Source organism: Pagrus major, chromosome 1, assembly GCF_040436345.1.
Source record: "Pagrus major chromosome 1, Pma_NU_1.0".
In the NCBI taxonomy this organism is placed as follows: Eukaryota; Metazoa; Chordata; class Actinopteri; order Spariformes; family Sparidae; genus Pagrus; species Pagrus major.
The window spans coordinates 35554382-35569515 of record NC_133215.1 but is presented as its reverse complement, the minus strand read 5'-3'; the positions used below and the strand labels follow the sequence as shown (position 1 = coordinate 35569515).

The 15134-nt window shown below is 41.3% G+C and overlaps 1 protein-coding gene across 1 annotated transcript in view; it reads left to right on the top strand.

Moving 5' to 3' along the window:
* Window positions 1-15134, top strand: part of LOC141003226 (uncharacterized) — an 85652-nt gene that overhangs the window by 56852 nt on the left and 13666 nt on the right. Inside the window, exons 16-20 of the mRNA XM_073474550.1 lie at window positions 6514-6645; window positions 6684-6688; window positions 7434-7537; window positions 7662-7779; window positions 9127-9854. Of these exons, the coding sequence (XP_073330651.1) occupies window positions 6514-6645; window positions 6684-6688; window positions 7434-7537; window positions 7662-7779; window positions 9127-9854 (1087 nt within the window). The remainder of the gene's footprint in view (window positions 1-6513; window positions 6646-6683; window positions 6689-7433; window positions 7538-7661; window positions 7780-9126; window positions 9855-15134) is intronic.

Sequence of the window (15134 nt, the reverse complement as noted above, 5' to 3'; positions counted from 1 at the left end):
GGTCCCCCGCACTCATTTTAAAACATGAGGTGATTGCTCTTTCCAGGCCAGTGCCCCTCACCTTTGGAATGCACTACCATTGACCTTACGTAGCATAGAGTCCACTGAAGGTTTTAAGAGAGAACTTAAAACCTATCTTTTTAGACAGGCTTTTTACTGATGTTGATGTTCTGGGGCCTCTGTGAAGCTACCGGGATTTGTGCCGTTGTGTGTTTTTTTCTGTGATCTCTGTATTCTATTGCATTTTATCCTTGTTGTAAAGCACTTTGTGATTTTATCTATGAAAAGTGCTATATAAATTAAATTTACTTACTTACTATATATATAAATTAAAATAAAAATTACTTATGTTACAGTGATCGGCAACTAAAAACAAATCTAGGCCAGGGTCGTAGAGCGGGGGGCCAATGCCCCCTTTCCCACTTACTACCTCCCTAATTCTGGCCCATCAGTTGGTGCTGTTGCGGCTGGTAATTAATTCCTTTTTTTAGCAGCAGAGAAAAATGTGGTGGCAGACTATAGTGAGCAAACAACCCTTGTTTTTGTTGTTAAGTACAGAAATAAAATCACTTCAAGTCAATCTACTGTATGTCAGCCTAATTCCCAAGCTGCAATATAAGTAGTTTGTAGGCTATAGTTTGAGATGTATATAAACAACAAATGTATAAATAAATGTAACTCTGTTCGTAGTCAACATATGCTTCTGTAATCAACCACCAGCACATAAGCTATGGACCAGGACTGGCCGCAGCTAGCTGGTTAGCATGCTAACTTAAGTAGACTTCTCTGCAAAAGAATACATAGGCATCATGATGTCAAATTTCACATTCTGTTGATAATTTGTGTTCATTTTTTAATCGTTTCAAGTATACATTTTTACATACAGCCCCATTAACATTTAGATTTTAACATTTAACATTTAGATTTAAAATTGACATTAAGATTAAACATTGAGATCTGGATTTAATGTTAAGATTTAACGTTGAACCTTTTTTAACATAAACATATTTTTAACAATTAGATATAACATTTTGTTTAGGGGTGCGCCGCTACTACTACGGATCATGACTCGGTTAATATACTATTTAACATGCCATAAATGAAGACTACTGGAAATAAAATGTTAAACCATGCCGTGAAATAAACAACCAACAAGCAGCATATAAAAAGAGGAGTGGCTGTTATTAAATTGTGTGAGGAAATACTCCAGTACTTAAGGTAATGTTTCTAAAGCCGGAAGTGACGCCATGTGTTTGCGGTTGGAGCTTGTGAGTGTAGGAGAAGCTACCTAGATTAGCCATCTTTTGCCTAGTCAAAATTTAAACGAGTAGGATTTCCAATATTGCTGTAATGATTTGACCGAAACTCCAACACACCCAGTCCTGCAAGAGGAGTTAACACGGAAATTTCAACGCGACGGAGCAGCCAGAGAGCCACCGACTGCAGCAACAATGTCCAGCCGTCTGGCCTTTCAGACGCAGCTAGCCTCCATTATGGAGGTTCTGGCTAATGCAGCAGTGGCGGAGATTTGTAAACTGGTGGACGACGACTATGCGGTGGTGAGTTTACAGATGTCGCAGTGCCAGAGAGAGAACAAAGCCCTGAAGAGGAAACTGCATCTGCTGGAGCTGAAGATGGCCCGGGGAAACGCCGAGAGAAGGCTCCGTGAGAGCGCCATGAACAGCAGCCGACCGAGGGTGCAGATAAACACCAGCGACAGGCTGCGAGGGTCCTCACCGTCCACCGGTAAGATTATTATCATAATAATGCAGGAGAGTGGACGGCTTAAAGAGGCACTGTGTAGAAATTCAAACTCAGAATTGTATTATTTAAATTATAAATTGGGTAATAATACAAACTCAGAAATATTTATTTTTTCCTTAAGTGAATAAACAAGCTGTTCTCAGAGGAAAATAAGGTCACAGGACACTGTTTGAAGTTAGAATGGTGGCAGGGTCCGCCACATATAAACAAAGTAAAATTGTATAAATTGTCCCTTAAGGTCAGTTTGAGAGTTTGATTATTTAGTATGTTTAGGCAGAAAAATCAGCCAATGAAGGTCTTTATCTTCTCATTAACATTTCTTCACCAATACTACAGAGTGCTCCTTTAAGTAATATTTTATTGAATGTATGAGTGTTAATGATGAACTTAATGCTTAGTACTTGTGTAGTACCTATCTGCTCAGTGCCCCAGCCTCTTAATTGCATGATTTGTTACTACATTATGTTCAATAATGGCCTTTGTCAAGAATATCTTTATCATGCAGATCATGTTACTACCCCTCCCCCTCTCATGACAGCTTTGACATAACAACTGTTTGTTATATAGGATCATATGAATTTGTATACGCATCAATACAAAATTACATTTACAAATAGAAAAAAACAAAGCTGTTGGCTTATAAAATGTATGTGCACCAGATGTAGATGGCTGATTATCACCATTGTCACCATTATAGTGATTCTAGTATCGGGTCAGGGCTCAGTATGTACTCATGCACAGTCATGCAGTTGATTATCCTGTTTCAATGTGTCATGTGAATATGGTTTAGCTGCTTGGATTGTCATTGCGTCTTGGATGTCTTTAAACTGACTTACCAAAACTCACTTTAAATTTCCATTTAGTTTCACAACTGACTTAAATCAATCAATAATTATCAAACACTTTGATCATAGTTACTGTACTAGTATTGATTAGAAACAGTTTTGTCACACTCCTGATCCTGTCTTCTACACAGCGTTGGAGCCAGGTCACACCATTGAGTACACCCAGAAATGTGTAATTTCTGTGAAAACTGTACACCATTAAAAGAAGCAGGAAAGTGACTAGACCCACACTGTGTGTGTATGTTTGACTTTGCCCGTAACTTGATGTTTCTCTCCTGTTTTCCTAACATAAGTAGGACTGTGCTAATATTCCCTTATTGTCATTTTTAAACTTAAATCACATTAACAACAACCCTTCCCACTGTATTGCTAGTCCTGGTGTGTAGAGAAACCTTCGAGTGTGTTGTCACAGTTGGCAGCTGCTTCACGGCTAAAAGAAGGTCTGAGGCTGTCTCAAATCAAATACAAGTTGTACACTCGCATAGATTCTTAATCACGTTCTTTGCTACCCCCAGACATTGAAATCTATCAACACTCTGTGCACTGATGCTGTCTGCATTTTACAAATGTAGCAGCTTCAGAATTTCTAAAATAAATTAATTTTGTTATATTGATTGTTAGAGTTTGTCCTTTGCTTTAAATTAATTTCAAAACATACTACTGTGAAACTGGCAGCAGTCAGTTGTCAGGTGAACACTGTGGTTTTGCCCCAGGTTTGTTCACCGTAGAGCCAGTCTGTACACTGCAGTACAGTCTGAGGAGAACCTGAAGTTTTGTGGTGGAGCTGTGGGCTGTATGAGTGTGAGCAGTGACTAATTGTTGCATTATAAACAAGTAAGCTGTGAAGTTGGTGGTGTGGCATGAACACAGAGGCCCTGTTCAGACATGGTATTATCATTGTCCTAAGTGATCCAATCACAGGTGGACAGCTCTAAGTATAGAGTGAACACCCCCAAGATGCATTGAGGACACATTTAAGATCCAATCACTCAGAGCGCACTCACACTAGGCAATCTCTACCATGCCCATGCACATGGGCATGCATAATCAAGAAATCCAGGAACATGAGAGGGAAGTCTATGACCAAGATGACACAGAATAAGCCACAAAAAAGTCAATAAAGTCATGTTCTCTCTGTTGTTCTCAATTGTGCTGTGACTGCGCTACAAAGTGGTGACGTATGTACAAGAGGTGACCGTGATCAAGCCTGGTTGCGGCGGAGCTATGTGAGTGCAGGCCAGCTTGGGACTGGGGAGGAGGGACAATCATGCTTTGGCATGTTCCGGTGCAACTGGGCCAAGTGTAAGTGCGCCCTCAGACCACATTCAGAGGTGGTCTGGACTACATGTGAGCACATTCTTTCAGCAGTGTGAACGCAGAAGAAGAGGCAACAACAGGCAGAATGGATTACACACTGTCTGACTTCCATGTGCTTTACTGTAATGTAAATTACATGTTTGGGCTCTCTTAACCTGCCAATGTTAGCAACAGATGTTTGTGAACACGACTGTTTCAACTGATCCAACCATTGAACTAGTAACCACTATATCACCAGACTCCCTTCACAAATCACTCAATTTTGAGAGTAGAATGGGGTAAATGTTCTACATTAAGTGATGTACATGTTTATTTGCATAGAGCGAAGGGAAATGAGATCCAGTCATAAGTGGTCACTTGAGACGCGTGTCGAGACGCATTCTAACACCAGGTGTGAACTGTCCACTTCTGATTGGATCACTCAGGATGGATGCTTTCCTGCTGATGAGCCCAGCTTAATTAAACAAAAGAAAATGCAGACTGCCCTAGTTGTTATGCTGTAAAATTATACAAATACAAACAGAACATTTTTGAGCCATAAGTGAAACCGTTGATGTCGATCATCGGGTAAGTTAGCCTTTTTCTTAAAAAATTGCCTACGCTGATTATCGATAACAGATTATCAAATAGTCAATCAAGTTATTAGGTGACAACTTATCGATCAACAGATTAATCGCTGCAGCTATTTGTGTATTAGAAACACACATGATGCTACAGGACCTGTTGAGAGCACTACGGTGCTGAAAACATCACAAGCTTATTCTTATTTTCTTCTCTGTTATGGTCAACTTGTCAAGAGACAGTGTCTACTTACACATCCAGCAGACATAGAGCCACATCAGTATTCATCTCAAGTGGATTGTCAGAATAAAATACTGATTAACATTCCTGAGCAACCATATGTCTGGGTGTATTTCGATACTAATTTAAAGACAACTGTTAAATGGTAGGAAAGACACGTTCTTTTGTGTGTATTTTCCCATTTCTGTCTCCACTGTAGTCACACTGTCGGCTACAGACCACAGACACCTGCTCCGAGCGGCAATGACGGAGAGAGCCAAACATTCAAAAGTGTTGTTATACTTCACGAGAATCCATGTAGACAATGCTCGTTGCCACAAGTGCAGCAGGTCTTTTGCATGTAAGCGTGGGAACACAAGCAGTACATCACACACAGACAGAGAAATGCAGTTTTCAACAGTCTAGCTCGTAGTTCCTCTCCCGTTTCCCCATCTACCTCAGATATGTTATGCTAGCAAGAGCCCACACAAAGTTAATTAAATTATACAGACATTAGTAACCATTAGTCAGCTGACATGGTGAAAGCATCATTCAAACTAGGGTTCGGGTCATAATATGAGCTTTGTGGGTATCTCTATGATAGGTAACCCTAACCAATGTTAGGAGGGAAATGGATAAATAAGATAATAGTGCACACCATGGCTGACATTAAATGAGTGGTGCATCACATCATACAAACATACGGATAATTTTTTTACGCAAAGAAAATAATTCTTCATGTATAACGTTTGCCAAATGAATAAGGCCCAAATAGTTAAGAATGTGTTGTAGACAGCGTTTCACAACATTTATTCAGTTTCTCCTAACACAGCAAGTTTTTTAATTGGATGTGTGTGTGTGTGTTTTTTTAGGGAGTCCGGTGAAGAAGTAACAGGCTTTTATAGCAATGTCGCAAAGTAACTGACACTTCTAACAAGGACAGAAACCAAATTTACAAGAAGGCACCAATGAGTTAAAATTTGTCGTAGCTGTTTCACAAAGTTGGGGAGAACGGGGGAGAAGCCTTTCAACTGCTCAACCTGTGGGAAGATGTTCTCTGAGGCCGGGAACTAGTGCTGTGCGATATGGACAAAATTTCATATCTTGATATAGTTAATTTTATATCCCGATAATGATATATATCCCGATATAGTATTTTTTCTTAGAATTATATATATATATATATTCAAATCAATCACATCTCAGCAGTATTTTTGATAATCATGTGAATGAAATGCAAATGAATGGCACTTTCTCCTTTTTATTCGTGACTTTTTGCAGGACTGTCACAACAAATAATAATTTGTAAACAAAAACTATTCCAAGCTTTTATGTAAATATAAAAAAATAAAGATCTTTTACCGGGTAGGACAGCCAGTAGGCCTCACGGCTGGGTTCTGCTTCTGTATCCGCGTCTGATGTAATGTTACTAGTAACGTTATTTTCGTCTCCCATTGCGCTCTCCTCCGTCTCCGCATGCTGCTTTGCCTCTGTTTACTCCTGGGCGACCAGTGCCGTAAACGAGTCCTTGCGGGTGACGTAAGAATGCTACCACAAAGTAGTAGCGTTGCTGCAGTTACATCACCTTCATACAATGAACTTGTTTTGAACTCAAAATCTGGATATCCAACGATCATTCCGACGTTGAGTTGTGCTTTACACGGCGTATTAAATCGTTAACGCTAGTGTAGCAACAGTGCTAAACAAGTAGCCTACACGTTAAAATTACGATATAAACAACAGAGGGTTATATCCTACGGTAGACATTTTTATATCACACTACGATATATATCGTAATATCGCACAGCTCTACCGTGAACCTGAGAAAACACCAGAGAGTTCACACTGGAGAGAAACCCTACAGCTGTGGGCTGTGTGGCAGGGGATTCGCCTGGATAAGAAACCTGAAAACACTGAGTGATGCGATCACAGATGGACAGCTCTAAGTAGACACTCTAAGGTGTGATCACCCCCAAGACGCAGTGAGGACACATTTGAGATCCGATCACTCAGACCACATTCAAAGGTGGTCTGGACTGACCACATTCTTTCAGCTGTGTGTACGCACATGTGTACCCATATGTGCCCATGCTCACATTGAAGGTCTGCCTACACAAAAAGAAAAGGAAGAATAAGAAGATGACTTCTGTTTGATTTTCATTTTACTGTAATGTAAAGCAGCCCACTTTTTGCAACAATTGTGTAAAGTAGTTCACAACAACAGTTAATAAATTCAAATAAGAAAAGGTATGACACACCCCAGAGAGCGAGAATTACAATATGTGGTCATTGTCACTGTCATTCACGAGAGAATATGGTGCATAATTCCTATGGAAAACATGTTTCTTTAAACTTATGTATATCATTAATGGAGAAGAATTGCTCATTACAGTGAAAAAAATCATTATTTGTGATTAAAGTAATGGTTGTTGATGAGACCCCCACAGATCTGTGGTTTGACTGCTTTAATGGGAGATTAAGCTAATATAGCTATAGAGTAAAACATTATAATATTAATACAGTTAATACATATCAATTACCAGTATATTACTAATTGTAGCTAATGTGTATAATATATATAATATATAAAAAACATATATATATATATATATATATCATATTTTATATGTATTCATGTTAAGAATACCCACCCCTACTGTCAGCACTGATCATTAGAATATACACTCCCAGTGTTTCTAAATAGATATTTTTCTTGTGTCTGTGTAGATGGCGTGTTTGAGCGACAGATGGATGTTCCTCTGTGGTCTGGCAGAGTTGCTGCTGGGGCCACAGCTAGCAAGCTGATCCACTCTGAAAGCGTCCAGAGTAATGTAAGCACACCACAAGGCACTGTGGAGGACTGGAGACATGATGCGTTGATTTGAAATGGATGTTGTTGCATGAATATGAAACTGGTCTTTGCTGAGCGAGTGACAAACCTTCCATGTTTTGAAGTCTCCAGATGTGGAGCTGGTGGAGCCAGAGGCAGTGCTGGTAAAGGAGGAGAAGGTGGAGGCAAACATGTCACAAGTTGAAGTAACAGAGGACGACGTGCCGCTTATAGGAGATGATGGTGAGTGCAAAGTCCCGATGCATGTGTATAGAAGACAACCGTGTGTAAGGCTCAGTATTTTACAGTACTGTCCCACTGAAAAACATTCAAGCCTCACACAGGGTCAGTTTACTAGTGATGGTGAGTCCTACCTACCATATAAAATAATGTCTTCCCTGACATAAGAGGAACTTTAGGAAGTCTGAGAAAACCACTGTGATGATGTCAAAGTGATGTCATCAAGGTTATCTCAGGTTGCTCTGGGAGAGTGCCAATGTTTCTTGACATAGATGCTAAATTGTCTGTGTCATCAATGTGTATTGTTTGAGTTTTTGCCAACAGGCAGGTAGGACGAGAGTTGAGACTTGATCTGATAGGCTCAGCAGGACTTGCCTTAGGTTGGCATCATTAACATCCCTGGCCACACTAAAAGCAGCCTCTGGTTTTTGGTATCAGTCCTATTGAAAACTCCATACCATCTTCTAGAACTAGGCCTGCCCCTGACTGAAGATTTTCTTTGTAGAGAAGTAGTCGTTAGATCTAGCCATTAGCTGATTGGTCGTCGCACGTTTATGATATTAACATTATTATTGAATTTAATTATTGAATTATTATTATTATTTATTATTGAAACAGCTTCAAGGAACTTCTATTTTTTGTTGATTCTGGCAACCCATGTGGACAAAAGCGGTACGAGCCACCACCTCAAGTCCTAAAAATCCAAATCCTTGTGGATAATGGATGATGTATACTAATGAACTTTCCACGAACTTCTTTGTTCTGGGACTCAAAGTAATATAACTGTTAATATATTCCCTGTCGTTGAAACTGGTCTGTGTTGGTTTTGGAGGCTGTGTTCAGTCCTGGTTTGGCCAAGTTCACTGGGAATGCTGCTGAGCCAGGTTCAGGTTCTGGTGGTCAAGCCTCAAAATTCCTCCCCCTGGCAGTCCAAAGCTCCTGTGCTAGTGGTGCAGCCACCAACAATGCCCCCTTTTAGCTCCCCCCCTTGTTCTTCCCTGATCGTATTGTCCAGTCCTGGTGGTGAATGAAGAGCTCCTCTGTAACAATGGCTGAGACCTTAAAGTTCAGGAGGCGCTTGAGACACAGCAGCTCTCCTCAGTGCCTACATTTTTGGGGGGTAAAAAGAGAAGGTGACATTAAGAAAGTGAACTGGTGAATCAGTGCTTTGGAAATGTACATTATGATGAATTAACCATGTTGGCTACTAATGGTGATTAATACAGATTACTGCATAAATAGTATTTTATAAGCCATGAATATTAATTATGTAAGTAATTTCATCTGTAACACTAAAATATTATCAATTCATTTTTTCTCCATTCTCTGCCCCAAATGGTCTCTGTAAAGGAGTGGTGGAGTGTGTGCCTCGTGGAGCTGCAGGACAGAGAGCCAGCATTGAACAGCAGGACACCCAGTCCACTTCCTGCCAGTCGCAGTCCCAGATCCAGTCCCAGAGCCAGAGCAGCAGGACGAGGCGTACCAGCAGCAGCAGCAGCAGCAGAGGAGTGGAGGTCAGTGACTCCTCTCCTCTCCTTAAGTGTGAATTCAGTGCCTCTGTCGAGGGCAGAGACTCACTGCAGGAAACAATAAACCCACACCAGTATATCGAAGACGGCAGCAATGACTCACAGTTTGACGTGTTATGTGACAATGATAAAAGCGCTAACTTGTTGGTTGAGGAGTTTTTTGATGAGCATTCGGGGGTGGAAGTGGAAGGAAGGAGGCCATCTTGTTCATACTCGATGGCAGCAGCTGATTTCCCATCGACCTCTGCCAGTATTAATGGCTGGACTCGTTACGGCCCCGGTTTCCCCTTTCCCCAACTCTCCAGTGACAGCAGCAAAGTAGACCATCGATCCGGCACCAAGGAAAGACGGTTTGTTTGCAGCTACTGTGGAAAGGCTTTTAACCGGCCCAAGAAAGTGGAGATCCACCAACGCGTCCACACAGGGGAGAAGCCTTTCAGCTGCTCAACCTGTGGGAAGATGTTCTCTGAGGCTGGGAACCTGAGAAAACACCAGAGAGTTCACACTGGAGAGAAACCCTACAGCTGTGGGCTGTGTGGCAGGGGATTCGCCTGGATAAGAAACTTGAAAACACACCAGCAAAAGAGCCACCCTGAAATTAATACTGTAGTGGAGACCTGGGAACAGACCTGAACTGTCATCTTACTTGAGGCCTGTGTACTAATTCAGCAGAGACTTTGCTCAACAGAAAGAAAATAATTTATACCCAGGACCATCTGAAGAACTTTATAAACAGATTTCACAATAGTTAAGAAAAAAAATGTTTTAAATGTCACTTTGTTTTCAAAGACAGAAATAAGAAAATATTAATTAGAATTAGAGTATTTCTGCTATAGTGAGGGGAAGCAGCTTAATGACGGACAGTTTGAGTTTCACAGTCTTTAAATCAGTCTTATTAAAAATGTGTCTCTACACACAGTGTTCTAGTCTAGTGAAGGTCAGATTGAAAAGTGGGGACACCAGCATATAGACCTGAAATGTGTTGTTGTATCTGTTTCCTACATGCACACACACATACACGCACACACACACAGCTGGTGCTTTGCATTGCAGAACATGGCATATCTCTTTCCAAAAGGTGAGCCAAGAGAAGCTTTGCTGCTGGATGTTCTGCCTTGTCATCGACCGTATATGTAGGATATTTTAAACTGTGGTTTTTTCCAGTGATTTATGTGTTAACCTTAAAGCATCTGAGAGGCTGATCAGACCGGGTATTATCATCTGTCCTGGGTGATGCGATCACAGAGCTCTACGTAGACACTCTAAGACCCCCAAGACGCATTGAGGACACATTTGAGATCCGATGACCCAGACCACATTCAGAGGTGGTCTGGACTGCATGTGACCACATTCTTTCAGCCGTGTGTACGCATATGTGCCCATGCTCACATTGAAGGTCTGCCTACACAAAAAGAAAAGGAAGAATAAGAAGATGTCTTCTGTTTGATTTTCATTTTACTGTAATGTAAAGTATGTGTTAGGGCTCTCTTAAACTGCCAGTGTTGGCAGCATTCATTCAGGAGAGGTGGACCACCACAGTAAGAACATTACCACCAGAGATGGATATACTGAATATTATAATCCAGATAACACAACAAAAAAACACAAGGCCCATTGCAAGTAGCCCTTTAACCATGATCAAATGATTAAATATTAACAATAGTGCTGTAATTACTAAAACCTGGAGAAGTGAGATCTGACCACAAGTACTCACTATTAATGCCAGGTGTGAACTGACCACTGTTCACTTGTGATGGGATCACTCAGGACGGATGGGAATACCAGGTCTGAATTAACTCTCAGCTTTACATTAGATTCTTTACAGCCACATTTTCTATAACACAGGTTTAGACAGTGCTGTTTAGCTTTAGGCACACTTCTCTCAAAGAGTAACTAAACCCCCAAACCACTTTTTTCTGCTGAAAACAAATGTATTTGGGTATGAAGTAGTGTTGTTTATTGATTCTGGTCCAACTCTTGACATTTTAGTCAAAGTATTTCAATTTGGCGTATTTTGTTGTAAAAATGTAAGAGTGACTGCCCTCTATGGGTTGAAACCCGGCTATTACAATCTAATTTTGCTACTGGCTGAGATGGAGGCCGATGACGTTTTGGAGGCAGCTTTCGTCACGAAAGTCTGGGTGTGGGAGGGGGGGCTCTGTTGGAGGCTCTGTTGGAGGCTGCACAGAGTGACTGGGCGTGTGGGGGGGGGGGGGGGGGGGAATCAAGGAATTTTTTCAATTTCTAGCCTAGATGCACCTCAGCCAAAACCTAGGTGTTTAGTTACTCTTTAAGTAAGGCAGCTGTTCTGCCATGCAAACTCGACCAAGTCAACCTGAGAAAATCATGTTTTGCCTCAGAATTTGTTGTCACACAAAGCTGCATATTTAAAGACTAAACTAGAATAAGTATCAGTCAGCAGTAGGTGAAGGAGCACTGACTGACTGATCTTCACATGGTACAAAGTGGCCTATAGGAGAACAACTGGTTACACTTCCACTTTTATATGTATGAGATTGTGAAATGTGGTTTGTCCTGTAATCTGTCACCCCCATTTCCCAAAACCATCTTAAAGGAAAAGGCTCTGTCTGGGGTTTTCCTCTCCAAACCCATTGGATCCTACTGATCTTTGAAAACGCACATATACTGTTTCACTCTCAAACAAAAAGTTGTTTCCTAAAACATCACTAGAAACAGGAGTGGCAGATTAATCCATATTTGGCGCTCCAGTGAGTATTCGAAGCAGCAGGACAGTTCATGTGGCATGGAGTCCAAATAAACTAGAGTATGTACACACTGTAGTTTATTTGGGTTATTTGGTTGGAATGAATAATAAGTTCTGATGTTGGAATTCAGTCTTGGCCAGTATTCAGTCATTTACTCTTTCTGAAAATGCTATGCATGTACTTCCACAAAAAAAGTAAAAGTTTGAGAGCATTGTTCAGGAGTGGATTGTTATTCTAAATGTAACACATTTCATGTGTTTTATAGCTGAAACATTACACATTTTGTATGCAGCATTTCATTTATGGAATAAAATATGCTTCTTTAACCACTGGAAAGTCTTTTTTTGTGAACCGCTTCTGTCAAAATGAAGTCATGACTTTGACTCTCAGATGAATGACATCAGATTTGCATCACTTGTATGGAGAAAGATTTGTAGCTCCACTTTGTATACAGCAACAGTAAACTGTCACTGCTCCTCAATCCAATGCTGGTTTAAATCAGTGGCTGAGTATTTCTAAACTAGTTCCTCTGAACCACTTGTCCCAATAATTTAATAATTTTAGCTCAAAACATTAAAAAAATAAACTTACATAATCAACAGAATGAAACAACAGTGTTGACGTTCTGTCAAAGATGTCCATTTACTGTGTTGTAGAAGTTAGCATGCTAACCAGCTAGCCCCTGCCCATCCTGTCACTTAATACCACTTTGTACCTCAAGAGGTGATAGTCTGATGGACCTTGTAGTTTCAGCTGGGAAATGTAAAAGCAGCCAGTTCACTACTTAGTCTCATAAGTCGACAAAATAAACTCACAAAATGTCAAAAAAGGAAATATTTTTACATTTGTTTTACTTAACAGAAAAATACAACCGCACACCATCTGAATTCCACTTTCTCTCTCTTACTGAACCAACACGAGCTTAATCGCTTCGTTAACTCATCGTAAAACATATTTCATTCAAACTGGACATAAACTGAATCAAAGTCACCAGAACAGTCTTGGTTTGTCTTTCCACAATCACCTCTGGTTTGGTCCAAATAAATCCTCAGTTCACAGAGTAAGATGTGAAAATTTACATTAACATTTACATATAGGGCATTTAACAGATGCGTTTGTCCAAAGTGACTTACAATAAGTACACAAGAAAGAAACCACAACATATCACCATCGATAAAGTAGAAGGAAAAAATAGAAACAATTTTCAAGCCCTCATCTGACCATGGTACCTGCTATTTATCAAGGGTATCTTAAGCACATAAGTGCTATGGGTAAGAACATACAAGTGCATATACTTTTTTTTTTTTTTTTGATATGCGGGGTTGAGGCGAAGTCTGAACAAGTGAGTTTTGAGTCTTTTGCGGAAGATGGCGAGTGATTCTGCTATCCTGACATTGGTCGGAAGTTCATTCCACCACTGAGGCGCCAGAACACAGAAGAGTCAAGACTTTACTGAGCGACCTTTGTTTACTCTCAGCGATGGCAGTACCAGCCGGCCAGCTGATGTAGTAGAGCAAAGTGCTCGCGCTGGGGCGTGTGGTCTGACCAGTGTTTGGAGGTAGATGGGTGCAGTTCCTTTGACAGCCTTGAAGGCCAGCACCATCGTCTTGAATCGGATACGGGCCGCAACAGGAAGCCAGTGGAGGTCACGGATAGGGATGGGGCAGATCCGATCCAGTATCGGTATCGGGTACCGATACGAGTGTAATTAACGGATCGGAAAATTTCGATCCAACCTGCGCAAATTTCCGATCCATGAAACACATGTGCTTTCACTGTTGTCTGCTGAAATGATTCCAAAAGTTACTCCTGTTGGCTACTCTGCTAGGTGGCTGCAAAACTGTGGAACGGATTTCCTGAAGGAGGCGTGTGCCTGTGTCAATGAGGCACGGTGATGAGACACGCCCCCGTTCAGGAAATCCATTCCGCTGTTTGCAGCCCGCCGAGCCACTAGCGTTAGCAGCCAGCTAACAGCATTTAGCAGTAGCAGCCGGCTAGCAGCACGTCATGTCCGCTGTTTGGAGTTATTTCACGCTGGAGACACCGCAGAGCAAGACGGCAACATGCAATGTTTGCAAAGCCGCCATTCCGAGGGGAGGAAGCGCCGTCGCGACATACAACACGACAAACTTAAACAAACATTTAAAAAAACACCACGCGAAAGAGCACGAGGATTTTTTAGGAAGGAGGCAGAGAGAGGAAAGGAGCCGGCAGGAGTCACTTCTGGAATCGTTTCAGAAGCAAGGAAAACTTCCGGCAGACAACATGAAGGTTAAAGCAATCACAGAGAAGTTGCTTAACTTCATCGTACTCGATGACCAACCGTTTTCAGTGGTGGAAAACGTGGGTTTCCGCGGCCTGATTGAACACTTGCAGCCCAGGTACAGTCTACCGTGCAGGAGATATTTATCAGAGACTGCGCTACCCGAGCTATACAACCGAGTGTCAAACAAGTTAGCTCAGAAGTTAAAAGGAGTTTCATCCCTGAGCTTTACTTCAGACATTTGGACTTCAGATGTCTGCCCAATGTCGCTGATAAGCCTCACAGTGCACTGGGTAACACTGTCATGGAATTCAATAAATATATTTTTCTAACTTCCATTTCTGTCCTCATACTTACCTTAAGTTGCCTTTTTGGACATAATGCATGCATACATACATATACTTGCCTATAGCGAGAAATTTATTACAGCCTCATAAAAGTCATCAATAATGATAATATTATTGAAGCAAAAAAAAAGAGCTCTGGTATCGGAATAGTATCGGTATCGGCAGATATCCAAATTCTTGTATCGGGATCGGATCGGAAGTGAAAAAATGTGGATCGGTGCATCCCTAGTCACGGAGGGGGGGGTCACATGAGAGAATTTGGGTAGATTGAAAATGAGGTGCGCTGCAGTGTTCTGGATACATTGCAACTGTTTAGTCGCGGAGGAAATCCAGATCCTGCGGATGTTGTAGAGGGCAAATCTGCAGGATCGGGCCACCGCGGTGATGTTGGGGGTGCAGGATAGTCTGTCGTCGAGGACTACACCCAGGTTCCTCGCAATCGATGAAGGCGATACTGTGACATCCTTGACAGTGACTGACAAGTCCATGCGAG